The sequence below is a fragment of the Oryctolagus cuniculus genome, chromosome 19 (assembly GCF_964237555.1).
Source record: "Oryctolagus cuniculus chromosome 19, mOryCun1.1, whole genome shotgun sequence".
Lineage (NCBI taxonomy): Eukaryota > Metazoa > Chordata > Mammalia > Lagomorpha > Leporidae > Oryctolagus > Oryctolagus cuniculus.
The window spans coordinates 43543313-43571154 of NC_091450.1; the positions used below are offsets into that span (position 1 = coordinate 43543313).

A 27842-nucleotide genomic window follows, 5' to 3' on the forward strand; every position below is an offset into this window, starting at 1 on the left:
GCTACAGTTCACCAACAGTGATGTCTGGCTGACCCCAGACCGGACTGACGTGTGGACCTGCCCCCTTCCTCCACTGGCACTGCCCTGGGCTGGCTGCAGCCCCCTGTCTTTCCTGCCATCCTTTCTGACCTCCCCGGGGGGCTGCAGCCGGGTGTGAGGTGCCGCTGAGGCGGGCACAGCCAGAGCCGCTACTTGCCCAGTGCTGCCATGAATCTGCGCACCCGGGGCTGCCGTGCTGCGAGCTGCCCCTCTCCTGGGAAGGACACCTGCTGTCCTCTGCCCAGTCGTACCCTCTCTGGCAGCTTCCAGGAACTGGGAGAGCACCTGTCACTTCTCCGGAGAGACCTGGCTGTCCACGTGGGGCAGGAGCCGAGGTGACACCTGGGCCAGCTGGGGCATGGCCTCTATCTAGACAGAGAGGCGGTCTGTGCTCAGAAAAACTCAGAGAGGGGCTAGTGCTGAGGCCTAGCAGGTTAAGTCACCTCCTGCAATGCCGGCCTCCCGTATACACACCGCTTTGGGTCCCAGCTGCTCCACTTCCGATCCAGCTCCCTGCCGACGTGCCTGGGAAAGCAACAGAAGATGGCCCAAGTGCTTGGGCCCCTGCACCCACGTGGGAGACCGGGTTAGAGTTTCTGGCTCCTGGCTTTGGCTTGGCCCAGCCCCATGTGTTGTGGCCATTAGGGGAGTGAACCAGCAGATGGAAGATTCTCTCTCTCTCTCTCTAACTCTTTCAAATAAATAAATAAATATTAAAAAAGAGAAAGCAGAGCTCTGATGGCACAGCTGCTCGGGTACTAGTTGGTTCCCTACCACAGCAGCCTGTTGCCTTCTAGATGTCGAGGGAGGCTCCTGGTGTCCTGAAGTTGCAGAGAACGCCCATGAAGCTCTGCAGGAGGCCCCAGGAGCCCCCACCCCATCACAGCCCATGCCCCAGGCTGGCGGCGAGGAGCGGACACCTCCTAGGGCCCCCCAGCCCAGCCCACCCTACCGATCCAGCTCCACAGCCCTCACTGCCTACCTCTTCCGTCTTTGGTGGGGCCGTCGTGGTCTCACGGGTTCCTGGAGCCGGCAGCCTGATGCTCTGTCCAGTTCTACCTGGGTCTTTGCCTGCTTGCTGCTGTAGTGGGGACGCTCAGTTCAGCGCCCTGACTCATGCCAGTCAGAGCTCCAGTGAGCGCTTGCAAGGCACTATGGGAGATCTCTCACCAAGCCCCGCCCCCCCCCCCAAGGCCGTAGAGGAAGCAGGATTGGGTACCCAGCACCGTGTGTCCTGCTGGTGTGCGGGCTCTGACCACAGGACGCAGGAGTGCACCCTCGGAGCTGCAGGTGTTTTGTTTGTATTCTTAGTTTTGTTTGTATTCTCGGGCTGTGATGACCCGAGCAAGGCTCTTAGGGCTTTGCCAACTGAAGCAAGGCTGCAGGATTAGGGAGGAAGTGGGTCGGTGGCCACGGGAGCCGCTGGCGGGCGACTGCCAAGCATCCCACACCCGACCCTGGGCTCCGTCCAGCTCCGTCCCTTGTTATGTTGGGTCTTGAGGGGCTCCTTAGCTCTGTGACAGCAGGCACGTGAAGCCCGGAGGGGGCCGTTTTTCAGCTCCAAAATCTTCCATCTTTTTTTCCCAGATTCACTGGGCACCTCCTCCAGGAAGCCTTCCCTGGTCAAACCAGAGCTGTCCCTCTCTCAGGCCCTTGTCGCTCTCCCGGATGCCTGGCCCAGGGTCATGCTCTGTTCAGCCAAGATGGGCGCTGGGCTCGGCCCCCAGGGCCTTGTCCGATTAGTGGTGCTCAGATCCCGGGCGGTGCACGCTCGTGGAGTGCATGGCTGTGTGTGCAAACACCGGCTGGTGTGTGTGTGCCCTTGTGTAGGAGCTGTGTGCGTGCATGCTGTCTGCACTGCATGTGTGTGTTTGCATGGGCCCTGTGCACACATGTTGTGCATGTACAAACACTGCTGTGTGTGTGTGCATGTGTGTAGGCTCTGTGTGCACACAAGGGCCGTGCGTGTGGGTAGCGTGTGCACGGCCCTGCAATCGTGGCTCAGAGCAGGTCCCTGGAGAACACACATGAGCTGTTACCCTGCCTGTCTTGGAGGTTGTGTGGCCAGCCCCGCCCTTGTTGATGGGGAAACTGAGGCTCCAGGAGGGAATCGGGCCCCATAAGCCCCCCTCAGAGCTGGGTACCCAGCCTCCCCAGGGACTGTCGAAGCTGCTCTGGGGTGGGGCAGCCCCCGGGTGTGAGTGCCAGGGACCCAGAGAGAGCTGTGTGGCCCCGGCTGGGAGTCCTCTTCCCTGGTCCAGCGCACTCAGCCGCGGGCGACTTGGCCACAGGGGCGTCGGTGCACAGGATCTTAGGAGAGCAGGCCTGCTGGGGTGCTGACCCCAAGTGGCTGTCCCGCCTCTTCTTGAGCTCTCCTGGGGACAGATGTTGCCTCCCGCCTGGGCAGCCTGACCCCATGGGCACCGTGGCTGCTGCTCCTCCTCCTCACCTTCCTCCTCCTCCTTGGGGTGAACTGCCCCCCACCTGAAGGCTCCCTCCTGTCGCCCACCCTTGGTGATTTCTTCCCCCACCAGTGGGCAGCCCTCTTCCCAGAGCCCCAGGACTGGATCTGGGCTGTGACGTCTGCGCCTCTGCTCCCCGACGGGGCAGCGCGGCAGTCACACCCTGTGTGTCTCAGGGACACTGGCAGGAAACCGGACGTGAGCCAGTGCCCATCGGGGCTGTCCCCAGGCAGGAAGCACCCTGATTCCTGCTGGGCAGGCCTGGGGTAGGGCCTGGGAGTCTGCAGTTCTACCCAGCTCCCCGCACAGGCGACGTGGTTGGCCTGGGCCACCGGGCAGGGGTGTTCATGCCGGGATCATAGGCACTGGCCAGCGCCGAGAGCCGGGGGCTGGCGCCGTCGTCCAGAGCTGGGTCCTCGTCCTTGGGGAGCCCATTGATGGGAGCTTCTCTCTGGTTGTTGACTCCAGCTCAGAGTGCATTTGAAGGGTTTTCAGAACGCTCGTGGAAAAATGCGTATGGTAAAAAACAACTATGCCATTTTCTCCCAAATGCTGCTTTTTCCCTTTTCGGTTTCATTTGTTTGAAAGGCAGAGAGATCTGCCATCCGCTGCTTCAGCCCTCCAGACGCCTGCAACAGCCGGGGCTGGGCCAGACGGAGTCAGGAGATGGGAGCTCCAGCCCGGGGCTCCCACGTGGGTGGCAGGGACCCGGGGACTTGAGTGCACGTTAGCGGGAAGCTGGAATGGAGAGCGGGGCTGGGTCTCCCCTGCGAGCTTGTGCGTGAGTTTGAGTGACTTCCTTCCTCTGCCCTTCAGCAATGCGATAGGGAACCACGGCAGCCAGGTTGGCGTTCTGTTCATTTGGTGCCCCTGGGACGCCTCTCTTGCGCCGGTCAGCCAGAGCTGCTCGCCTCGTGGAACCAGAGAGAGGTGGGCAGGAAGGACAGGACAGGCGGGGTCTGGCACCGGGGCTCCACCCTACGTGCTGCAGCCAGGCGCGGCTGCCGGCCCAGGGAGCAGGAGGCTTGGAGCCTGGGGCTGCGCTGACGGCATTCGGGGTCCACGAGGTTCCGTCATTTCTCAGAGAAGCACAAGTGACCCTCGGCCTTTGAGGGGCTCCTGCGTGGCTCGCTTCTGGCTCGGGGCACCCTGGTGGGAGCTGCAAGAGCCAGGCCCCAGGGTGCCCCAGCACCACTGACCTCTGACAGCTGAGCCCAACTCCTTCTCTCAGACATGGAGAAACAAGCCCGGCAGCCCAGAGATGGACGGGCACTTGCCTGAGATAACCCAGGACGATGACAGGCTAGACCCCACGTCTCCCTGATGGCTGATCGGAGAGCCCTGACTTCTACCGCCCTGCCTCCAAGGCCCCTGAGCCAGGCCTCCCGGGCCCCATGCCGCAGCCTCTCTTCTGCCTCAAGGCTCGGGGAAAAACTTGGGTCAGCGGACCGAAGGGAGTCCGGGCGAAACACCTGAGAGTCACCGACAACCTGGTCCTCCCAGAAGTTGCCCGCCCGCCCGCCTGCCGGGGCAGAATCCCCGCAGTCGCCGGCATATTGCAAGCACATGTTTGCTGCGCCCAGCAGTGCTCACCATCAACCAATGCCGAAAACCACATTAAAATGAATGGGAGGAGAGGGACGCGCGCTGCTCTCTGGCGGAGAGAAACATTCTTGGCTGTTCATCAAAGAGCTGGTGGGGGTCTCTTGGCAGGAGCCCAGCCGTCCTGGGGCCAGACTTGGGATCGTGGCTTTCCCGGCCCCGCTGCCTCTCTGTCCCCTTCTTCCTGGCCTCAGTGTCCCCAGACATGAACGCCTTCTCATAGAGTGTGCTTAAAGACCTTGGGGCAGCATGGAGACAGCGACTGAGGGTCCTTCTGGGGCGGGTGGGAGGGAGGAGCACCTGGACCTCACTATGCTGCCACTCTGATTTTTTTTTTAATTTATCTACTTTTTGAAAGTCAGTGTTAGCGAGAGAACACGCTCCCATCTGCTGGTTCATTCCCTAGATGGCAGCAATGACCAGGGCTGGGCCACACTGAAGCCAGGAGCTTCCTCCAGGTCTCCCACACGGGTGCAGGGGCCCGTGCACTTGGGCCGTCTTCTACTGCTTTCCCAGGCCATTACAGAGAGCTGGTTTGGAAGTGGAGGGGCCGGGACTCAAACCAGTGCCCCTATGGGGTGCTGGTGTCGCAGGCTGTGGCTTAACCCATCGCTCCACACATCACCAGCCTTCCCGCTCAGATTTCTAGAGCTGTCTCTGCAAGACGGGCCACCACGCCGGGATGCAGGCAGTCTCCGATTGGTTTGTCCTGGGGGAGATCCGTGCCTTTGCCTCCTGGACTCATGGCCACGGCCTGGCGTCACTGTCCCTCCCCTGGGGCAGGGACGAGGGCAACGTCCTCTTGGCCATCAGCTGTTGAACCTGGAAGACAAAGGCCCGAGCCCTGCGGGGGCCCCATCCACACAGCCCCAGCGCCCGGCTGCTCTTCGCTCCATCTCACCCACCTCTCGCCCGGGCCACCCCCGCCCGCCCCTCCCCACCGAGAGCCTGCTGTCTGCAGCCAGATTGAAACCTTCCCTCCCGTCCCCTGTTTGGGACCCCACCGTGGCTTTCCAGCCAATCAGCCCGCATCTGCTGCTGGCTTTGTGAGGGCTGGGGAGAGGCGCCTGCTTCCTTGAGGCACGCGACTGCCACCTGCTGGACAGCTCTCGTAATGCATGCCTGCGGCTAGCATGCTGGTGATGCAACAGCGCCCCCTAGGGTTTGTGCATGCACAGGGCTCTGGCTCCATCCCCTGTGGCCTCAAGCGTCCTGTTTCCCACCTCTCATACCCCCTCACATCTTACCTTTGAGCTGTTGCGGGCTCTCCATAGGCACCATAGCTGGTAGCTAAGCAGATGGCCTTTGGAGACAGAATCCCAGCTCTGCCAGGCACCGCCCATCAAATTCCCTAACCTGTGTCCAGTTTCCTGATCTGCACAATGGAGTTGTGGGCCTGCCCTTCTCGTAGGGCCGTGGAGAAGGCCGCGTGCGTTCATACTCACGCCATGTAGAGCCGTGCTGCTCTCTCTCTCTCTGCCTCCCCGCCTCTCCTGCACCCCACCCACTTCCCAGCACACCTCAGTCCTCAGAAAACCTCTCCTGCCCAGGGCCCCAGGCATCCCCAGCCCCCAGTGCCCTGCGGCACAGCTCTGTAGCAGCCGTTGGCTCCCTCAGACGCCCCTGGCCGCATGCTGCTCTCCCAACAGCAGCTCCCCAAGGCCTGTGCTCAAAGTCCGCGCGACTCGTTCTGAGCCTGCTGGATATTGATTTTAGGCGGCGTGGACCATTATACGAGTTCTCCGTTCCACCTGGCAAAGCAGACGGAGCTTTTCTTCTTAAAATGCCATTTATTGAACAGGTGGAACAAATGACAAGAGGGAGCCCAAAGGGAAAAACCGACTACATCAACAACAGGCCCATCTGCAGTCCCATGTTACAGATGAGAACACTGAGGCCCTTGGGGTGAATTAGCTTGCTCAGTCCCCCATGCTCGCCCCCAGTGTGGGTAAGGGAGAGACAGGAATTCAGGCTGGCCTGAGGCAGGGCTAGGGTGTGACCCCCGTGGCACTCTCTCTCCCGAGCCCTGCTGGTGGCCATGGGACCTGGGCAGGGCCTGGAACTCCAGGGAGGGAGGAGGAGGCGGCAGGTGCATGGGATGGACGGGGCCCAGGTCAGCTCTGGCTTCAGGTCGCAGCCGTTTCTGCAGATTCCACGCCGGGAGGCTGGGCCTGAAGGGTTTGAGCTTCACACAGGAAGTGAGGCCATTTTAAACCGGAAGTGAGGCCATTTAAACCGGAAGAGACAGCGTTTAAACCGGAAGTGATGCGTTTCGGGCCGACCACCTTTCCGGTGGGGTGCTGACTCGGTCGTGCCAACATGGTGTCTACACACATCAGTGACACCCCGCGGCCGGGGCTCCATACCTGCCTCTGCTGCTCAGCCCTGGGGAGCGGCTGGTGCCCGTGAGCCCCCCATGGGGCAGCTGCCTCGGAGGGGGACCCAACTCCCCTGGGTGTTATAAAGGCATTGCTGGTTTATCTGAAAAAATGACTTAGTGAAGAAAAATGCGCACTGTGTCAAATGACCCACTCTAAAAAATTCGCTTCTTTTAACCCATGTTGTATACGCAACATGCTTCCAGAACGTTCCCACCACCACGGGCGCAGCCCGGTGCCCATTCTGCACCTTCCTGCCCCCGGCTACCTCCGTCAGTCACCTGTCTGTATCGTGTATATGGAGTCACACTAGGTCTTGTGTTGGGCGTATTTTGGAGGTCCGTCCATGCAGCCTTATCAGAACTCCCTCCCTCTTCAGGGCTGAGTAGTTTTCCCGTTTGCTCATCCACTCATCTGGCAATGGGCATCTGGGGTCTCAGCTTTGGCGATGGTGTGTGCACGTCAGGGTTTGAACACATTTTCAACTCCTTTGAACATACACATGGGGTAGCATTGTGGGGTCATCTTTTTTTTTTTTTTTTTTTTTTTTTTTTTTTTTTTAGATTTATTTATTTGAAGGAGTTACAGCGAGAGGGAGACAGAGAGATCTTCCATCTGTTGGTTCATTCCCCAGATGGCTGCAATGGCCAGGGATGGGCCAGGTGGGATCCAGGATCCAGGAGCTTCTTCCAGGTCTCCCTCGCGGGTGCAGGAACCCGAGCATTTGGACCATCTTCTACTGCTTTCCCAGGCCATAGCAGAGAGCTGGATGGGAAGTGGAGCCGCCGGGACTCGAACCAGCGCCCATATGGGATGCTGGCCACCTCAACGGCAACCCCTGTGGTCAGCCTTGTCCACAGCAACCACAGCATGTTACATTCCCACCAGCAACATGCAAGTGTTTCCATTTCTCCCCTTGTCCACCAATACTGGTTAATTTCTGTTCTGAGGGTGTGGGTTTTTTGCTTGTTTAATTACAGCCATCCAAATGGGTGTGACGTGACACCCAGTTGTGACGTTTATGCCAAGCAACTTTTCATGGGCCGGTTGGCCATTCGTCTATCTTCTTTGTGAAATGTCTATGCAAGTCTACAGCTCCGTTGTAAGTTGTGCTATCTTTTCGGTGTTTGACATAAGATATAATCAGGGTAGCAAGCTCCCAACAGATGCGTGATTTGCTAGCGTTTTCCCCCATTCTGCAGGTTGTCTTTTTCTTGGAGAACACCCTTTGATGTTGAAGAGTTTTTAACTTTGATGGAGTCTAGTTTATATTTGTTGCTCATGTTTTTGGCCTCGCGTCTAAGACTTCAAAGCCAGGAAGATGTCGCTCTGTGTTTTCTTCTAAGAGCTTCATGTTTTAGCTGTGATATTCAGGTTGTTGATCCGTTTGGAGTCGATCTCTGTGCGTGCTGAGAGCTGGGTGGCCCCAGCCGTTCTTCGGCACGGGGGTATCCAGGCGTGCCCACACCATCTATTGAAGCAAGTCTGGATTCACCAGCGAATGGCATTGGTGTCCTTTTCAAAAATCACTCTGCCGTGTGGCTAGCATTGTGACCCCACCCATCAGCAGTTCCTGGCCGTGACCTGACCCATTCCTTTGTGGTCAGGAAAGAAAACTAAGCAGGCCGCTCTGGGCTCAGCTCTGCGTGGGGACGCTGGTGGGGATTCGTGCCAGCTCAGGCCTGCACTTCTCACCACCACCATGTGAGGGCGGTAGAGTGGCCCACGTGGCCGGGAAGCGCGCTGGCCACCTGGGGCGCCCTGGGATGGTTTCCTTTGGTGCTGCCGGGGGCTGCCGGGGCTGCCATCTGGCTCAGCCTCCTTCCTGGGAGACCGTTGATGAAGGTCTTCAGGCCAGAAGTGAGCAGCCGGAGGTTCCTAGCCTAGAAATGAGATGCTTTGCTTCGCCTTCTGGAAAACCAAGAGCCTCCCAATGCTGGACAGCTGGGGAGACCCTCCCAGCCCCGTCTTCTCCACCCGCCTTCGACTTTCCTGCTGTGCTGTTTCCTCCTGTCCGCCTGGGCACCTGCTGGGGTGGACCAGCCCCTGGTGAGCCCCTGGTGCCGGCAGCCGAGGGTGCCGGTGGGGAGGGAGGATGAACAATGAACAGCTGGGAGCCTGGCTGTCCCTGCCACTTTCTGCGTGTGACTTTGTGCAAATAACTGCCTCCCTGGGCCTTGATTTTTCTAGAGTGTAAGAAGAATTGAGCCGGAGCTACGGCTCACTAGGCTAATCCTCCGCCTTGCGGCGCCGGCACACCGGGTTCTAGTCCCGGTCGGGGTGCCGGATTCTGTCCCAGTTGCCCCTCTTCCAGGCCAGCTCTCTGATGTGGCCCGGGAGTGCAGTGGAGGATGGCCCAGGTGCTTGGGCCCTGCACCCCATGGGAGACCAGGAGAAGTACCTGGCTCCTGCCATCGGATCAGCGCGGTGCGCCGGCCGCGGCGGCCATTGGAGGGTGAACCAACGGCAAAAGGAAGACCTTTCTCTCTGTCTCTCTCTCCCACTGTCCACTCTGCCTGTCAAAAAAAAAAAAAAAAAGAATTGAACTGTGTAATTGGGGTAGTGCTCTTAACGTGCAAGGGTCATGGACCCCTCTCTGCAGAGCATCAGAGGCAATTCTGTACTCTGTCTTCGAGGCAGCCCCGGGCCACAGGGAACCTTGCTTCCAACGACCTCAGGGGGTCCGTGATCTCCCACTGCACTTGAACTTGTGATGTGGAATTCTCACTGGGCCTCGTGTCTTGTGTTTTGTAAATTCTCAGCTCCCCGCCCACCCTTCCTCTGCCATCCTTAGGGATGAACACCCCTCATTTCCAAGGCGGAGCAGGTCTTTGTCGGGACCTCCTCCCTCTTAAGAAACCAAATGCTCCCATTTCAAAACAGCTCCGCCCAAACTCATTGGAGGAGTTGCTATAGAACCCCCAAACTGGGGACCGCTGTGGCCCAGCGGGTTGAGCCACCCCTTGCAACTACAGCATCCGTATCAGAGCCCTGGTTCGAGTCCCGGCTGCTCCACTTCTGATCCAGCTACCTGCTAACGCGCCTGGGAAAGCAGCAGAAGATGGCCCAAGTGCTTGGGCCCCTGCACCCATGTGGGAGACCCTAATGGAGTTCTGGGCTCCTGGCTTCGGCTTGGCCTGGCCCTGACCACCATGGCCATTTGGGGAGTGAACCAGGGGAGCAAGGAGCCACCATCACTCATCCCTAGACTCCCGGAGTGGCTCAGGATGAAGGTTTTCAGGGGCGGGGCTAGCGCGTGTTCTCGTGCCTGATTGGTCAGTGGTGCTCATGGCCTGCCTTTGATTGGTCAGTGACGCCGAGCTCTTCAGGGAATGGTCATGATGACCAGGTGGGCTTCCTGGTGGGCCTCTGCTGGTCCCCGGCGGGGTTGTGGGCAGGTGGTGGTGGGTCAGCGCCAGGAGCTTGGGTCCCCATTTAGGGCTCGCCTCTAACCGTGCCTGTCGTCCCAGGCCGGGGCTGACTCACAGAAATTCTTCCCCGATCCATCGCCAGGCCCTCGCCCCTGTTTTCTTTGGAGACATCCAGCAACACCCTCTGTTTTTGCGGCCTAATTTTAGCCTCTGGGAGCGACTGGCCGATGATGTCAGGCGCTGTCCGGGCAGCTGCCCGGTCCCACGGGGTCAGGTGTGGGCCTGCGAGACGTCACGTTCATCCACCACGGCTGGCGTGTGCAGCGGGCGGGGGCGGGGGAGGAAGTGCCCTCTGCCAGCTGTGACTACCCCCGTGCCAAGCCAGGGGCCAGGAGTGCACAGTGTGGGCCGAGAACCTACTATGTGTTCGGAAGCTGTGGGCAAGCCCCTCGTCTGAGATGTAGACCCCATCTGCTACCCCCCTCCAGCCTTCTAACAACTTCGTCCTATCTCCTCCCCGGGGCGGGGGCAGATCCTGACGCCCCCTCCCTCCCCAGGCCCGGATGGGCTCCAGTCGCTGAGCACCTGCACCTGTTGGGCACGTGGCTCGCCACTGCCCCCTTGAGGCCACTTCCAGAGACCCCCTGCTCCCATCAGGAGCAGGAGCTGCTGTCCACCCGCAGGCTGGGAGCAGTAGCAGAGCAGGGCTGCCCCTGGCCCTGCCTGCCCCTGTGGGAGGCTGCCGGAGCATCTGGCTGTTGTATGGCAGAGGCCGGGACTGCCATCCATGCTATGGGGCTCTGTGCCTTCCCTCTGGAGGTTTCTGGAAGGTTCTTCCAATCCTGGTGGGAGCTGGGCTGTAGCAGCAGGGATTGGAGCAGAGGGAATGTTTCCGTCTGTCTCACCATTGGTCCGCGCTAAGCCTCTGCACGTCTCAGCTCCTGGGACTATGAGACGTGCAGGGGCCAGCGCCCCAACTGACCACGTTGTATCCAGCGCTCTGAATGCTGTCCACTGAGCTGTTGGGGCTGTGAGCTTGAACCCGCGACCCCACGGCCTCCTGCTGCGCGCTGAGGTGGGGCAGAGGTCGGCACCTCCCAGCAGGTGAAGGTTGGGACTGCTGAGGTTCAGGGCCAGGGCCTGGGAGGGGGCCCTGTGTGCAGCCCTGCGTTTGGCTTCTGAGCCAGCCGCACGGGGCGGGTCCAAGCACGGGCGCAATGCACGGCTCTCACGTGGTCCCCATCTGATGGCAGGCTCGGGACCCTTCCAGAAGCTTCGATGTGGGAAAGCCAAGGCCACTGGGGTGAGAGGCACAGGAGTGGCCCTGGCACTGGGTAGCTGGGCGCCGGGTGCCGAGTGTGAGGGACACAGACCCCTCGAGGAGCTCCCGGCTGCCGGGGGTCCGACACCCCCGGGCTGAGCCACTCCAGGCCCCACAAAGCCGTCAGCTGTGTGTGGCTGTATCCCCAAGGCTCACTTGTTAGAAACCTCAGCCTCTGGGGCCGGCGCTGGTGCTGTGGCGCTGTAGGTTCATCCTCCGCCTGTGACACCAGCATCCCATACGGGCGCCGGTTCGAGACCCGGCTGCTCCACTTCCGATCCAGCTCTCTGCTATGGCCTGGGAAAGCAGCAGAAGATGGCCCAAGTCCTTGGGCCTCTGCACCCACGTGTGAGACCCGGAAGAAGCTCCTGGCTCCTGGCTTCAGATTGGTGCAGCTGCGGCCATTGCAGCCAATTGGGAGTGAACCAGCGGATGGAAGATCTCTCTTTCTCTCTCTCCCTCTCTGTCTCTCTCTCTCTCTGTCTCTCTGCCTCTCAAAGAAAAAAATCTTTAAAAAGTAAAATAAATAAAAATAAAGGTGGTCCCCGGCGCCACCATGGGGGCGGGCGGGGCCCCCTGAGCGCTCTGACCTCGCGGGGGCGTCGGTGTAGGTATTACAAGAACAGGGCGTTCAATTTCCATGGAGTAGGCTGCTTTTCTGGTAGGAGTCATGTACTTACTTGAAAAGTAGAGTGACGGGGAGAGAGATGGAGAGACCAGAAACGGACCAAGGCTACATCCCCAGCGCCCTGCTCCACGTCCTGCCGACCCCTGGCCATGGTCCTCACCCAGGGCCTGGCTGGGGCGGTTGATAGATTTCGTGTGACTTCCTGAACCCTACAGGAGACCATCCTTCCAAAGCGATGGCCCGTGGGCCAGGGAAAGGGGGGCCCTGGTTTTGCTGAGCCCAAGTGTGCCTAGGCTGCAGCCTCTGACGAGCTAGGAATTCTGTTTTGCTCAGCAGCTCCTCCCCGCAGGGGTCAAGGTTGTGGCTGCGTTCAGCTCGGCCTTGCAGGCGGACAGGTCCCCTTGTACGGCGCCTCCGGCTAAAGGAACCGGAGCTCAGGAGATGGGAAACTTGGGGTGAGGGAAGACCCCGCAGCCCAAGCCGGAAACACCAGCCGCACTGCGGGACGGGGCACTGGCGGAGCAGGAGACCAAGGGTGGGCTGGGGCCCGGGGTACCAGGAAATCGGCAGGAAAACGAACGATTCAGTCGCAGAATGGGCTCGGGACACACAGAAGGCATTTCACAGGGGGTGGGCACGGTGCAACACCTCTGAATTCAGGGTCTCCGGCCCCGTCCGCAGGGCGATGCTGGCTCACGCCCGTGGCTTGACTGGGCTGCTGCCTCTCTGGGCTCCAGGGCCCCGGAGAGTCACTGCCAACCCCTCTTGGGCGAGCAGAGGACCCCGAGTAGCGGCTGCACTCACAGTGCTGTTTGGAGCCCAACCCGGCTTCCTGGGACTCAGGGGCCCCCTCCCAAGCAGCCCCTTTGGCTGCAGCTCCTGGGCTCGACCTGCAGAACTGGCGGGGGGGGAGAGGGGTGGTAGGGGAGAGGGAGAAGGGACCCTGGCCGGACCCTACCCCTGCAGGCGCCTGCTTCCCGCTCCCCCACCCCCACCATCTCCTTAAAGCTCAGAGCAGCCGAAGGGAGGGGTGCAGGCTCTGTTCCCCTCTCCTCCCACGCTGCGGCCCAGCTGTCCAAGCCGCAGACACTGAGACCAGCTGTGGCCGGCCCCGCCTCCGGACGCCTGGGCTAGGACCCGATGGGCCGGGAGCTTCTTCCCTTCCTGCAGATCGGGCCGGCAGGGGCCACGCCCAGTGACAGCGCCGTGCCCAGGGGTCTCTGTTGCCTTCCCCAGCCTGCGTGCACATGCAGGTGCGCTGGCATCTCTGGGCTCAGGGCCCCCTCGCAGCTCTGCCAGGCGTCTCCCGCGCCCTGCTCTCCTCACGGGGATGGCACTGTTCCCTGGGGCTGTCCTGGAAAGAGAGGTCCACGGGGGAGTGACCTCGCAGCAGAGTCACGCTCGGAACCCAGTCCACCCGGGCACCTCATTACTCCGCCTCCGTCGGTGACAGCAGACTAAGAACGAGTGTTTGCAGGGCCCCACCAAGAGCACAGCACTTCACACGGCCTGTGGCTGGGTCCCCAGCCCAGAGGTGGGCTCAGCGCGTTTGTAGCAGGAACAGTTTGCCAAGTAGAGATACCACCGGGCGACGCCCGTGCCTTTCCAGGTGTCGGCGAAATCTGGCAGCGGGCGCTGAGTCACAGACACCCCCCACCCCCACAGATCCGCCCTTGGTTGATGAGCTCACTCGGGGCCCGGGAGTGGGTCGGGCCTTGGATCAGGCAGGGGTCCGAGGAGCGGAACCGACAGGGTGTGTGTGGGGAAGGGTGCAGCCTGGGGAGCTGGCTCCTGCTGTCGGGAGGCCAGGGAGTTCAGGCTGGAAGCTGAAGCAGGAGTTCTGTGCCTGGGGCTCATGGTCATTAATCCCAAGGGTCGGTGGAGTGGGGGAGTAGCTCTTCCTCCCCCCAGCCCAGATCCCAGAGCCCCAGAGCCACTCCCACAACACGGCCCAGCCTGCGACTGTCCACCTCTCGGGGTGGGCCAGGGAGGGACGGTCATGCCCATTTTTCTGATGAGAAAACTGAGACCCTGGCATTCAGTGAACTTGCAAAGGCCGAGCTTTGGCGGTGCAGCCAGATCTACAGATTTTTTCCTCCACTTCCGGGTGCCTACAACCACCTTCCAAGAAGTCTCTCAGGAAACAGAAGGCAAACATGTTAAATCTGGTGCAAAAAAAAAAAAAAAAAAAAAAATGAAATGCACGCATAGGTTTTTCATACTTTGCATTTACCATAGAATTTCTGAAGACCCCACCCATGTCCGGTTGCGGCGGGGGTGGCCAACTGGTGACGCCGCCGCGTGCAAGCTGCCTGCCTGCAGACCCATCTCCGAGACCCCGCGTGGAGCCGATCCAGTGTAGACCCCTTTTACAGGCGGGAAAGCTGAGGTGCAGAGAGAGAGAGAGAGAGAGAGAGAGGAGTTGGGTTAGACGTGGGTCTCGAGTCTCTAGTCTCTTTCCAGGGGTAAACGCACAGCCCCTTCTCCCTCTCTCTCCCCCTCTCCACCCCGGCCCCGTCACACATGCTGGGGGGCCTGGTACCTCCGCGCGTCTGAGACACCCATATGGGCAAGGATCTGTTTCTCACCCGTGTGTGTTAGGACAAGTGCTGCGGGGGTCGGGGGCAGGCTGCTGGAATCCGGAGTCCCGGGCAGTTCCAGCCGGCGTCTCAGTGAGGGGAGCCAGGGCCCCAAGCCGGGCAGGCAGGGCCTCGTCCGGTCACAGAGCCCGGTGGGGCCAGGAGCTGCCTCTCTGGTGCTGTCTCCAGGGCCCACCCAGGGGGGTGGGGGTGGGGGAGCCTTAAACCCAGCCAGCCGGATCCAGATCTGGAGCGCCTGCTAAGGGGACCCCGGGGATTCTGGCCTCCCCTGGTTTGCTGGGCTGGCCGGGTGGACGCCAGCCTCTCTCGTGCACCTGCCGTTCTCTCTATGCCCTGTGGATCCGAAGCCAAGGGGGACACAGAGGGGTGTTAAAGCCAGGAAGCCGCCGCCTCCGTTTCTCCGGCCGCTGGACCATGTAGGCCTCGCCCCGTCTGTGGTCTGTTTCGCGGATCACAGTTCTGTCCACGCTCCTAAGCCACGGACTTGTCCCAGCCAAGGGTAGAAACGAGGCGGGGTAGGGGGGTCAGGGAGGCGGGGCCTCTGCAGCCCACCAGCCACTTCCAGCAAGCCACGGAGGGCTCTGGCTCTGTGGCCGGCACCCAGGTCAATGGGGGGGGGGACACAGTCTTGGCCCCCCGCATCCAGGAGCCCTCCTGGGTCCCCAGGTCTTTCAAGGAAGAATCACCATGGCTGGGGGCAGGGAGGAGGAGCATGGGGGGTGACAGCCGCCCCCCCAGCCCCCAGAAGCCAAGTAGGAGCTCCTGAGTCCCCCACAACCCTACCATGCCCGCTGCGTGCCTGGGGGGGCCTGGGTGGGCGTCCTGGCGGGCTGAAGCTTTGAGATGAGCAGCAGAGAGAGAGGCATGCCGGCGTCTCTACAAAGTAGCTATTTCTTCATCAGATAATTACAGCGCTGGGACACGCGCGCCTCAGGGGTCACCAGCCCCACCAGCTAATTCATCTTCCGCCTCCCTGCGCCCGCCACTCCCTCCCACCGACCGCACCCGTGGCTGCGGGGGTGCGCTTTGAGAAAAAAGGCATGTCTGGCCTAGACCTTCACCCGCCGAAACCTTCGACCAGCTGCCCGTCAGTCTCCCCTCCCCCACTCCCGGCGGCCCCGCAGTGGGCCCCAGTTCTGCCATGAGGCAGGCAGCCCTGGCCCTATTCTACTATTCACGCAGGGATGGGAGCGTGTTTTCTCTCCAACCACAATGCCTCCCCCACCGGACTGGCCCCATGCAGCCCAGCCCGGGTCTCTGTGCGGGTCACCTCCCCCTGACCGTGGTTCTCCAAGTCCCATCTGCCACGTGCCCATCAGAGTCCCTGCTCCATACCTGGCACCAGGGTTCACCCGCCAACAAAATGCACAAACCCCGCCCTCACCGCCATCCCCAGGCTGCCGCCGCCCAGGGCTGATTTGGCGCTCAGTGGGGAGCAGACACCTTGCTGACTGATGGGTGATGCAGCCGTGGGTGCTCAGGCTGGAGGCTCCGAGGGGCGGGCGTGTGCACGGTGGTTTGAGCCTCTTCTTGGGACGCCTGCTTCCCGTATCAGGTGCCTGGGTTCAAGTCCCAGCTCCAGTGTCCGGTCCAGCTCCCTGCTAATGCACACCCTGGGGGGCAGCAGCCGATGGCCCAGAGACCTGGGTCCCTGCCACCCATGTAGGAGACCCCGATGGAGTTCCTGGCTCCTGGCTTCAGCCTGGCCCAGCCCCAGTTGTTGTAGACATTTTGGAAGATCTCCCTTTCTCATTCACTGTCTCTCTGACATTCAAATCAAAAGTTGAAATAGAAAGCAGGCTTAGAGGCACAGCAGAGGGGAGGAGAGGGTCCTGAGGACAAGGCCCTGAAGGTTGAGTAGGAGTTTTCTCGGTGAAGACGCTGGGGCTCTCTTCCCTTCCAGAATGCATGAACTGCACCCGGCTCAGCGACATGAGCGAGCGCCTGACCACGCTGGAGGCCAAGGTCAGCCGGGCTGGGGGCGGGGCCGGGAGGCTCGGACACCTGCTGGGGGCCCCAGGCTTCGGGTGCTGCTGAGGGTGGCTCTGGGTGGGGAGAGTGGCACAGGGAGACACCTGAGGGTCCCGGGCCAGCGGGCACGGCTGTGGCCGGGCTGCATGGTGCTGGGCTCCCCGGCCCCGGGGCCGAGGGCCTGGCTACCTGGGCCCCCTCTGCTCTGGACAACCGAGGGGACTGCTCCTGCAACTCCTGGCAGTCACCCTTGTACAAGTGGGCAGGGGCCCGGGATGGGGGGGCGGGAGGTTGAGGGGGTGGACGCTGCCCCTCAGGCCGAGGCCGCCCCCGCTGCTGGGAGCGGCGTGGGCGTGGGCTCCTGGCTCCTGAGCTCCGAGAGCAGGCAGGGCCGGCCTGGCACTTGCCGCACACCTGTTGCCGCGCGTGGTTTGGCACCGAGCAGCCAGAGCGGCTGCTGACAGCTTGGTCTGGCCCCGGCCCAGCACCGTGGGTGTTAGAAGTCGCAGCTCCAGGGGAACGGGTGGGGCCCTGAGCCAGCTGGCCCCACCCGCCTGGCCCTGGCCCGTGCCCTCCTGCCTCCAGCCCTGACGCTTCCCCCTGCCCGGGGCCCCTGGCATCCTGCACAGACAACAGGTGGGGGACCCTGAAAGGGAGGTCTTGTCCCTGCTGGGGGCCTTCGGGCTGGGGCAGAGTCAGCAGGGTGGGGGAGGGGCCAGGATGCCCGCCCCGGCAGGTCCTCTCCCCCTGCAGTCTGTCTCCTCGGCTGTGTGGCAGGGACATAGAGGAGCCGCCCCCCTACCCACCCACCTGCCTGCTTCTCACCCTCGGGGCCACCGGGAGGGGGTGGGGGCCATGAGCAGGGGGCAGGCGGGGGTCTGCAGGAGTCCAGGAGGACTGGGAGCGGGTTGGGGGGGAGGGTGAGCTCAGCACAGAGGCTGGGGAGCCGGCAGGTGAAGGCGGAGCCGGGGCAGGTGGCCTTGGGGTGGGGGGTGGGGGCGGCTCAGCCACCGAGCTCTCCACCTCCTTCCCCTCCACTTCCTGGACCATGTCTCATGGCTACAGAGTGGCTGCTGCCCCTCAAGGCACCACATCCTCACACTGTGTTCCTCGTTCAAAGGCAGGAAGTATGTAAAGCCAGGCACTCCCAAAGTAGACTCCTTGTGTCCCCGGGGCCAGCACTGGGCCCTGGGACTCTCCCGGTTGCAAACATTATGGTGACTGGCTTGAGCGACACACACAGGTGCACAACAGGAGGTTCTGGGGCAAAGCAGGAAGGGGCAGGTAGAGACAGGTGACCAGCAGGGCCCCTGCTGGTCCCCCGGGGACTCCTGACCCCTGAGCCAGCAGGCTCCAGAACATTCTCTGCCTATCCCCCCACCACCACCTCATGACTGCCCTGCATGCCATCACCCAAGCCACAGAGTTCGGCCTCTCCCTGGCGCAGGGCGGCGCTGTCCTGCCTCAGTGATGTCATTGGGGCCGCTGCCCCCGCTCCAAGGCTGCGGTTTGACTCTCCCGGCCTGAGTGCCCACACCCATCGCTGCCCGCCCTGGTGAGCTCATGCCGGGTGGGAGTAAGAGGCTGGCCAGAGCCGGGCCCGGAGGGCTGGGACCCTGGCGAGGGCCAGGGCCCCTCTGCCCAGGTCCCTGGGCTCCATGGGAGGGGGCCCAGGAAGAAGGGAGCCAGGCTTTGGGGCCACGGGGGGGCCCTCCCAGGGCTGACTCCCCAGGACCTCCAGGCTGCTCTCCACACCTCCCCCTGGCAACCTCTGCTGCCCCCCCATCCTCAGCCCCTCCCCCGCTGCAGCTCAACCTGACCGCACCTGTGGCTGCCCCTCCTCCCCGCCCCCACCCACTGCCCTGGGTCCCCCCATCCCCGGCTGCTCCTCCTCCACCCACAGCCCCAGTCTTGGCCGTGGCCAGCCAGCGTCGCCCAGGGCCTGGGGCAGGGATCAGAGCCGTCCCTTCCTCCCGGGCATCTTAGGGGTCACTGGCCAGGTCCACACGTCACTGGGTGACCACTGGCTGTCTCCGGGTCTGCCTCACCTGTGATGTGGCCACCAGAACCCTTCCTGTCCCTTGGGTCCCTACGAGGACCAGAAAGGAGAGGGACTCAGGTGGTCCCGGGTAGGGGTGGGCAGAGGGAGCCCCCAGTTGGTGGAAGAGGTGCTCAGAGGGGCCCTGCACCTTGCGCACCCACAGAAGCTGGGCCCGGCCTGCGTCTGAGGGCTGTGAGGTGGCTCATTGTCCCCTGTGTCAGCAGGAGTCACTGGGCCGCCAGACCCCTCTGTCCCGCCCCCCCCCCCCCCCCGCCCTGAGCCCATGGAGTGGCCCTGCAGCCATCGCTGGCACGCAGCGCCCTCTGCTGGCGTATGTGGGGGCAGCAGGGAACCCCGGGCCCCAGTAAGCATGAGTGTAGGCTGTGGGTCTGGTGGGCTTTGAGCCCTGCACCCTGGAGGGGAGGGGCTAGGACACTTGATCTCTCCCCTCCTCCTCCCTCTCTCTTCTTCCCTCTCTCCCTCCCTCCTGCCTTCCAGACACAAATGTGCCCTAGTCACGGAGTTTATGCCCTGAGCCAGGCAGCGAGGGGCCCTTGCCCACACGAGTGCTCCCTTCGGGGACCTGGGCAAGTGTGTTGGTTGCTCACCCTGTCGCTCTCACCCCCCTGACAGGTGCAAGGGACAGAACCCGAGGGACCTGGCAGAGGGCGCTGAGACCCCACTGGGGTGCATAAGGGCCCAGGCACAGCCGTGGGCAGTGCAGGCATCACCGGGCGCGTGACCTGCACACGCATGGCCCCGCACACACGTGGCCCCGAACACTGGCCTGACCCTCGACCCCTCTCCCTCCCAGGTTCTGCTTCTAGAAGCGGCCGAGCGGTCCCCAGAGCCGGACAACGACCTGCCAGCCGTGGGCAGCACGGCCCCGCCCTGGAACCAGGACTTTCTCCCCGGCGCCATCCCTCTCGCCTACCCGGGGTCCCCCAGGAGAAGGCCCACGGGCCCAGCCGGTGAGCGGGGCTGCCCACTGGGGCCACACACGCACACACATCCCAGGCCTTACAAAGCGGCAGTCATGGCCTCCGTGGCTGGCGGTCCTTGGGGGAAGCCGGCGGCCACAGCTGAGTCACCGGCACCTCTGTAGGTGCAGTCCTGGCGCTGGTCTGCCCCAACCCCTGCGGGGGACTGGGGCTCACTGTCCCCACGCCACATGCTTCCTGGGGTCCCCCGATGAACCCTGCAAACCGAGTAGTGGTCGCGTCCATTCGCGGCCTCGTGCTAGGCCTGTGCTGGCGCTGGCCCCCAGGCACGTGTCCGGCTCACACCTGCCAGTCCAGCGGGGGTGGAGGCCGGTGGGGATGCACCTGGTGGCGCCTGTGCTGTGCCCATGTTTTATAGCACCCCCAAGCACAGCTCTGAAGTCTGGGGACACCTTCGAGTGTGGCTCGAAGACATGAGTGGCTCCGCTCGGGTTGTCCGGCAGCCAGGGCCTGTCACCTGCCTGGTCCCCAGCTGTACTAGAGGCCCCTAGCTCTGCCCCCAGAGTCAGCGGGCCAGTCCCCCCCTCCCCAGTCCTGTATGTGTCTGCCGGTTCTGGTGCTGGGTTCTGGGACCAGGGCAGGGGGGAGGAGAGGCAGGTGTCTCTCGTTCCGCTAAATTGGCTGAAGTGGGGGGGATATCCCAAAACCCCCCAGGTGGGGGGGGGGTTGTCTCCCACTGGGAAAGTGCAGTTCTCAGAGTGGCCACCAGGTGGCGCACATACCCTGCAAATGGTGACGCCTGGGTTCCATTCTGGCTGGCCCTTCCTCCCAGGCCTGAGTCGGCACAGTCCCAGCCAGCAGCACCCTGAGGGCCGGCGCAGGTCCCTCCAGCACATCAGCAAACCCAGAGTGACAAGGGGCTGTCCCCAGGCCACTGCGCGGCCCTCACATGTCCACCGTTGGGACCCGGAGCGCGGGGCTGGGCGGATGCATCCTCTGGGGCTCCCGGGGTCTCCTGTGCCCCGAGGCCCGTTCCTGACCCAGCGGGGAGGCGGTCGGTCCGAGCAGAGTCATCAACCCGAGCCATGGCCCTGAGCAGACCTGGCGGCCTGGAAGCCATCATGACCGACAGCACCGGGCGGCAGTCGGGGGCCTTGGCTTGGGACATGGGGAGCTGGCCTGGGCCTCATATTCTCTCTCCCCAGGGCCCCCGGGGCAGACGGGACCACCAGGGCCTGCAGGCCCCCCAGGCTCCAAAGGTGACCGAGGTCAGACAGGAGAGAAGGGCCCGGCGGGGCCTCCTGGTATGGACACACATGCGCCTGGCGGCACCCATGGGGAACGGGGAGGGCAGGCTGGGGACGGGCGGGGTGGCCCATTCCCCACCTGGGGCAGCTGCAGGTAGGGGGCCACCAGGGTCTGGGCTCCCTCCAGCCACTGAGGTACCTCCAGGACCCCCGCCCCCCTGCCTACCCATCCTGGGTCCTGTAGGGGAGTGGCCCCCGGGCAAGGCAGGGACAGGGCTGGCCCAGGCAGGCTGCCAGCTTCAGTGTACCCGCCCTGGGAGGGCGCCCCCTGCTGGCTCCACAGTCGCTCCTCCCTCCCCTGCAGCCAGGAGTGGAGCCCTGACCTGCCCAGGGCCTCAGTTTCCCCGTCGGTAACTCGCCGAGCCCTGGCCTCATGGCACCTCCCTCTCTTCCCTGTCACAGGGCTCTTGGGGCCACCGGGGCCCCGGGGGCTTCCTGGAGAGATGGGGCGCCCCGGCCCCCCAGGACCCCCGGGCCCAGCAGGCAGCCCGGGCCTCCCCCCAGACGGCCCCCAAGGCGTCCTCTACTCCCTGAAGCCCTCTCCCGACAGCGACGGTCAGTGCCGGGCCCGGGGGCGGGGGCTGGAGCCAGGTTGTCCTCTGGGGAGCTCCAGGGGGGACGGGGACCCGAGCACTGGGGCCCCCAAGGGCGCGCATCACGGGGAGATGGAATCGGAAGCCGAGCTGGGCCTGGGACCTGGGCATCCCCATGTGGGCTGTGGGGGTCCCCGGAGGCAGCCTGACCCCTGCCCCAGAGGCTAAGTGCATGCCCCAGGATCAACCTGAAATCCAGAGACCCCCAAGCCCCTCCCGCCAGGCAGCAAGGCCCCGAGCTGAGCATTGACACTGAGCCTGAAGCCCCCCCGCCCACTCTGCCTCAGTTTCCCCGTCTGTAAGGCACAGACAGGAAGCTACTGTGGAGTTGAAACTCAGCCCCAGCCAGGGCTGACCCCAGCAGGGAGGGGCGGGGTGAGGCGGGGTTCCCGCCCTGGGTGGTGGTGGGCGTAGCATCGCTCGTGGGAAGCGACAGGCAATGCTGGTCTGGGGGCCAGTGCTGCCCTGGCTGGGCTCAGCCCCCTGCGTCTACACTGCCCCTTTCCTGGAGAACCGGGCTGGGGGCGTTCAGGGAGGGGCAGGGGGCTGAGGTAGGGGAGCTGGGGGCCCTGAGCCCACGGCACAGCCCAGGCCTGGGCCAGGCCTCTGTGTGTGGAGGGTCCCACTCTCACCTAGACCCTGTGCTCTGGCTCTGGGCGTGGGACAAGCTGAAGTCCTGGGGTGGGGCTTGGGAGACAGCACACGACCAGGGCGTTGGGGCAAGGCTGGGGCATCTGGAATGTTCTGGAAGGAGTTTGATGGACAGTTGGCCTGCCTCCCCCGCCCCCCCGGTGCGGCCAGCGCCGTCCCCCCATCGCCGGGCGCTCTGCTCTCTCCACAGATGGCGACTCCCAACTGACCCCTGCGGTCATGGACACAGTGCTGGCCGGTGTCCCCGGCCCCCGGGGCCCCCCTGGCCCCCCAGGCAAGTGGACAGGGCAGCAGCTGGGGCCAAGGACGTGGCTGAGCGAGGAGGCCAGAGGCTGGGCGAGGGTCTCCATCCCCCAGAGGGTGCTGGGGCCTGGGGCCTGGGCCTGCCGTGGCTCCCTGTGTAGTGCGAGAGGAGGCCCCAGCTCCCTGGGGACGGCTTCTCCTGGGGCCCAGGCCAGGGGGCAGTGTGGGGTCGGTGTCTGGAGGGTGGGGAGAACCTGGACCCCCGTCCCTCCCAGCACCACCTGTGCAGGTGCACAGCTGGGTAACCCATGGGCCAATGAGTGGGCGGGCCTAGCCACCACTCCGTCACTCATTCACTCTTCAATTGTTAGTCATTCTCATTTTACTTAAAATGCAGAGAGAGAGAGAGAGAGAGAGAGAGAGAGTAGAGGGAGAGGTCTTCTACCTGTTAGTTCACTCCCCAGGTGCCTGCAACAGCCAGGGGTGGGCCAGGCCAAAGCCAGGAGCCGGGAGCTCCATCCGGGTCTCCCACGTGGGCAGTGGGGACCCGAGTGCCGGAGCCATCACGGCTGCCTCCCAGGGTGCACACTAGCAGGGAGCCGGGACTGGATCCCAGGCCTCCGGAGGGGATCTGAGTGTCCCGGGGGCGGCTTCCCCACCGCCTGTGTGCTGGCGGGTTCTCGGGGTCCCGGGGTGCCGGAGCACGTGTGATCTTGCAGTTCCATCTCAGGGCAAAGTCACTTCCATGGGCAGAGTGGCTGGGAGGGGGAGGGGGAGGGGGCGGGGCTTCGTCTGGAACGTGAACCCAGAGGGAGGAGGAGGAGGGTGCTGTGCTTGGAGGTCCCCCCGGGACTCGGGACTCAGTGGTGTCTCGGGAGGGGGGTCCTGCCCTGCTGCCCATCCCCAGTGTCTTCCCCAAGCCTGGGAGTGGCTCATGGAGCGCAGCCCAGCAGGGGCTTCCCGTAGCCTGGCAGCTCTGGGGACCCTTGGGGACAGAGGCCTCTCTGTGCAGAGCCTGCAGACGTGGCAGGAGACCCGGCCTGACCCTGCAAGCCCCGCCCCGCCCGGCCTCTGGGGGAGACAGACACAGGGACTGTGGACAATCTGCCTGGGGGTGGGTGCAAGGGAGGCTTCCTGGAGGAGGGGTCGTCCAGCCTGGGACCGACAGGAAAGAGCTAGCTGGGAAGGTAGATGGACAGAGAAGGTCCAATTGGCAGCAGCAGGAGTAGGGGGCTGAGGGCTCAGAGGCACTGGACTGAGGGCCCAAGGCCTTGAGAGAGGCCTCGCCGGGCGTGCATTTCCGAGGGGGCCATGCAGAGGGTCCAGGCAAGAGGCTGCTGGAGGCGCTTGGGTCCTGACCCCGAGTGGGATGGGCGTGACAGGTGGCATAGCCTTGTGAACAGGACCATAGGAGGATCAGGTCCGGGGTGGGGGGGCTGTTCTCCCTGGGGGCATGTGCCATACCCACCCCGTTTGTCCTAAGCCTCCACTCGCTGGCCGGGGGGACCCCCGTTGGAAGGTGCTTGTGGGAGAGGCCCACAGGGTACAGATCCCCATTGGCAGCTCTGTCCCACAGGTCCACCCGGCCCCCACGGCCCCCCGGGACCCCCAGGAGCACCCGGATCCCAGGTGAGGCTTTGGCTGTCCCTGGCACAGTGCCAGGGGACTCGTGTCTCCTTCCTGCCCACCGTCCCCTTGCCAGGGGGCTGGCAGCATCACTCCCCTTGTGACAGGGCGGTGCCAGCCATGAGCATGGGCCGTGCAGGGGGGCTTGGCGCTGGGGTCCCTGGCAGGGCAGGGGGACTCTGAGGCGAGCCCAGGGCACTGGGTAGCAGGGCTGAGTCAGGGGGGTCTGCCTGGGCAGCCCTGCCAGAGCTCAGCCCAGTGTCCCCAGGGGGGGCAGGGTCTGCGCCCAGGCCTGAAGCAGCTGCTGCTTGGGAACTGGGGGTGGGGGTGGGGGGTGGAGACCCGTGGAGGAGTGGGTGACAGCTCCCAGGGCTCTTCCTCCCCCCTGGGGTGAAGGGGCTATGCCCCCTGGCTGCCCCATCCTCCTCTGGACCCAGACATCGGAGGGTTAACACAGCCCACCTAGGACCACCGCCCCTCCTGGAGATAGGCCCCAGGCCGCAGGCACTGCCATCCACCTAGGCCTCACTTCCGGCCACCAGCAAGCCTGCACCTCCTTATCTGCCTTGGCCAGAGGCTCAGAGCGGTCAGTTACCTTGGCCGAGGCCACAGCTCGTGGCAGGGACAGAGCCGGGAGGTCCACCCAGGGCTGCCAGCCTCCGCCGCCTCACTGCCTCCTGGGACAGCCACCAGCGGGGAGCCCTGGGACAGTGCCTGGGACAGCGCCTCCTCACCCAGTACTGACTTAACACCTCCTCAGAAGTGTGCCTCCTCAGAAGTGTGCGCTCGGTGCCGCTGTCCCCATTCTAGAGATGGGAAGACAGAGGCACAGGGAGGGCAGTTCGTGGGATGCTGGCGCTGCTTCCTGGGCCCGGGTCAGAGACGGGGAAGCAGAGCCCCACCAGGCATGAGGTTCCCGGGGCTCCGAGTGCGACTGCTCCCGCCTCGGGCTGCACCGACGCGGGGAGCCCCAGGCCATGGCCGGGCCCTGTCCGCAGGCCCTGTGTGCCCCGCACTTCCTGAAGTCTTCAGCCGTGGGCAGGGCGACAGCCACCTGCCGCCCCCTGTGGTGCTGACCGCCCCCCTTGCTCCCCAGGGCGAGCCTGCCACGAAGGCTGACGGCGGGGAGAAAGCAGCCAGCGAGGTAACCACACGGCCTGGCTCACGGGGCGGTGGGAGGGGAGGCGGGAACATGGGCTCCTCCGTGGGGCCGTGGACCACACTCCCTGTGCCTCCTGGGCTGTGGACGGAGGTGGGACCCCTGAGCTGGCGCTCAGCAGGGATTCAGTCTGCGACTGGTGGGGGAGGTGGGAGGGAGGGCGGGACCTTGCTGTGTAGGGTGGCCCCATGCCCGCCCCGCCTCCTGCCCCCAGGGTGAGGGGGTACAGCAGCTGCGGGAGGCCCTGAAGATCCTGGCCGAGAGGGTCCTCATCCTGGAACACATGATCGGGGTCCACGGTGAGCGCCCTGCGGGGCGTGGCTGGGTGAATGCGGGAATGCAGGGGTGGAGGGGTGAGGGTAGGGAGGATCGGGCAGTGGACCGACGCAGGGTGCTGAAAGCGCAGCCCCCTTCTCCTCGCAGACCCCCTGGCGTCCCCCGAGGGCGGCTCCGGCCAGGACGCGGCCCTGAGAGCCAGCCTCAAGATGAAGCGGGGTGGCCCCCCGTCCGACGGTGTCCTCTCTGCCCTGCTCGGCCCGGACCCTGGGCAGAAGCGCGTCGACCCACCAAGCAGCAGGAAATGAGCCCCATGCCCCAGGAGCAGCCCCGGGCCTGGCCGGAGACCCCTGTGCAGGCTGGGGCTCCAGCGTGGACGCTTGCGAGGAGTGTTGGGGCCTTGGGGACGGACGGCGCCTCCAAGCACAGGGACTGGAGGAGACAGCACCCCAGGGAGAGCCCTCCCTCCCCCTGTCCCCCCACACCCTGCAGGCGACAGGGAGGGGGGCCTGGGGAGGTACGGGGTGGGGGGCCGTCCTAACTCTCGTCATTTATGGAGTCGCAGCTGCTCCGGCCTGTCCAGGAGCTGGCCGAGTCACCTGACTTAACCCTTGTAGCCCTCGTGTTCTACGGGGCGAGGCTCACAGGCTCACGCGCCCCACCAGGGCTGCTGGACAGAGGATGGCCGGGGTGGGATTCGAACTCGGGCCCCCTGAAGCCTTGTCCTCCGGCCCCTGCTGGATTCCCATCTTCCCTGGAGAAGGTTGGTGGCAACCTGCACCATGGGCTCATTTCCCCAGCTTGGGGTCTGCTCCACGGGCCTGGGGGGCCAGGCCTACAGCAGGGAGAATCTAAATAGACAGTCGTGTGGACTTGGGGGCCACGGGAGACAGGCACTGGGGGCGCAAGGGTCCCCCAGGCCCAGTTGGCGTCCCCACCGCTACTTCCCAGTCTCCCCCTCCAGCTCCTCCCACCCCAGAGGAGGGGACTGCGTGTGGGAGGCGCCCCTCCCCCTGGGAAATCCACAGGGTCTGCCCCTTGTGCCAGGTCGGCCACAGACTGGAGAGAGGACAGTGCCTGAGGCCCACCGCCCCGGGCAGCTCCTACCATGGTCCTCAAGGCCTCGTGGGCCCTGCGTCCCCCGCGCCCCGCCTGGCCCTGGCGTCCCTCTCCCGCTGGGCCGTGCTGGGGCTCACAATCAAAGGTGCTGGCGCCACCCTGGGGCGCAACTCCCTCCGTGGCCGGAGCGCCGGTCCCTCCCTGGTGCTGTTGGTTTTCTGAGAGGCTGTGGCTCCTTGCGGAGTGCATCTCTCTGCGGCCGCGTGCTGTCACATTTGTTACTGTATCTGACAATACAGGTGCTGTCCCCACTGTGTGCGCGTTCCTGGGGTGGTGACAGGTACGGGGAGGCTGGGCTGCGGCGTCCCCTGGGAACCAGAGCCAGCAGTGGCCAGGCTGGGCAGGGAGACCCAGCTCTGAGCCCCAGGGCTGTGCACAGAGGGACCACTTCTCTGCTGCCCAGGCCTGGGACTCCAGGGGAGCCAGCAGCCTCTGGACCCCAGCCGCCGGCCCCACGCCAGTGCCCACCCAAACCAGAGTGCAGCCCCGGCCTGGGGCTCGGAATCCAGGGAGCTGAGGCCTTGGACGGACAACAGCAGCCGGCAGGTGGCACAGGGGACTCCAGGCTGCCCTGGGCCAGGCCCTGAGACGACGGGGCGGGGAGGAGGGAGAGAGAGGGAGACCCAGCCTGCTTGTTTGCTGGTGAAACGGGACTCCTGCTGCAGCCACGGGCTCCGGGGCATGGCTGCCCCCACCCCCACCACTCAGCACCCATGGAACTTGGCAGCCGCCCCCGGCGAGGTTCTGTGTGGACGGTGGCCCTCGCCCCATCTGTTCCGTGTCCCAGGGTGGGGGTGGGATGGACACAGACCCTGTACTAGAAAAGGCAGTGGTCTGGGGGGGGGGGCGGGGTCAGGAAGAGCAGGGCTGGGGAGGGAGGGCGGCTGGCAAGCGCCATGTGCCCAGCCAGGTTGGGAGCAGGGCTGGGGTCCAGATGTCAGAGCTCTGGGGACAGAGGGGGCTGCAGGGGCGTCCTGCTGCCCGTGAGAGCTCTCTGCCCGCCAGCAGGGTGGACGGGCCAGGGTACCGGGGGCTGCGGGCCCCGGGGGTCGGGGGGAGTCCCTGTCCCCAAGGGCTGAGTGACTGTCTCCCTGGGGCGCTCCTCCCTAAGATGCGTGTCACCTTCAGCTTCCTTTCAGTGAGCCGGCTCAGGGCACTGGCTCTGCAGGGAGGGGGAGGGCTTCAGGCCAGCTCTGTGGGCCGCAGGGGCGGGGCCAGGCTTGGCAGCTGCCAGTGTGGGAGTCACGGAGGACCCCGAATGCTGGAGCGGGGACTCTGTCCTGTATGGACAGGCAGACAGACAGGGTCCCCTCTCCCCACCATCCTGGCCTCTCCTCCACCCAGCCAGCAGAACCAGGTTTTCTTATTTAAAGATTTATTTTTTTCATTTATTTGAAAGGCCGGGAAGGCAGGGACACAGAGAGAGAGGTCTTCCCTCTGCTGGTTCACTCCCCAAATGGCAGCAACGGCCAGGGCTGGATCAGGCCAAAGCCAGCTCCATCCGGGTCTCCCAC

General features: G+C 64.1%; 1 protein-coding gene and 1 long non-coding RNA gene across 3 annotated transcripts in view; one reads left to right on the forward strand and one right to left on the reverse strand.

Moving 5' to 3' along the window:
- Positions 1 to 26582, forward strand: part of COL26A1 (collagen type XXVI alpha 1 chain) — a 96100-nt gene extending 69518 nt beyond the window's left edge. For both annotated transcript variants that reach the window (XM_051837976.2, XM_051837977.2), the window contains exons 4-12: positions 16305 to 16366; positions 19228 to 19384; positions 20560 to 20658; positions 21064 to 21216; positions 22096 to 22179; positions 23725 to 23777; positions 24871 to 24918; positions 25148 to 25232; positions 25357 to 26582. In XM_051837976.2, the coding sequence (XP_051693936.2) occupies positions 16305 to 16366; positions 19228 to 19384; positions 20560 to 20658; positions 21064 to 21216; positions 22096 to 22179; positions 23725 to 23777; positions 24871 to 24918; positions 25148 to 25232; positions 25357 to 25517 (902 nt within the window). In that variant the 3' untranslated portion in view covers positions 25518 to 26582. The remainder of the gene's footprint in view (positions 1 to 16304; positions 16367 to 19227; positions 19385 to 20559; positions 20659 to 21063; positions 21217 to 22095; positions 22180 to 23724; positions 23778 to 24870; positions 24919 to 25147; positions 25233 to 25356) is intronic.
- Positions 14010 to 14893, reverse strand: LOC138847002 (uncharacterized). Its single transcript, XR_011384567.1, has 2 exons — positions 14390 to 14893; positions 14010 to 14185 (listed from the first exon to the last, which is right to left on the reverse strand). It is a non-coding gene; the product is annotated as an uncharacterized lncRNA (long non-coding RNA).
- Positions 26583 to 27842: the final 1260 nt, after the last annotated feature.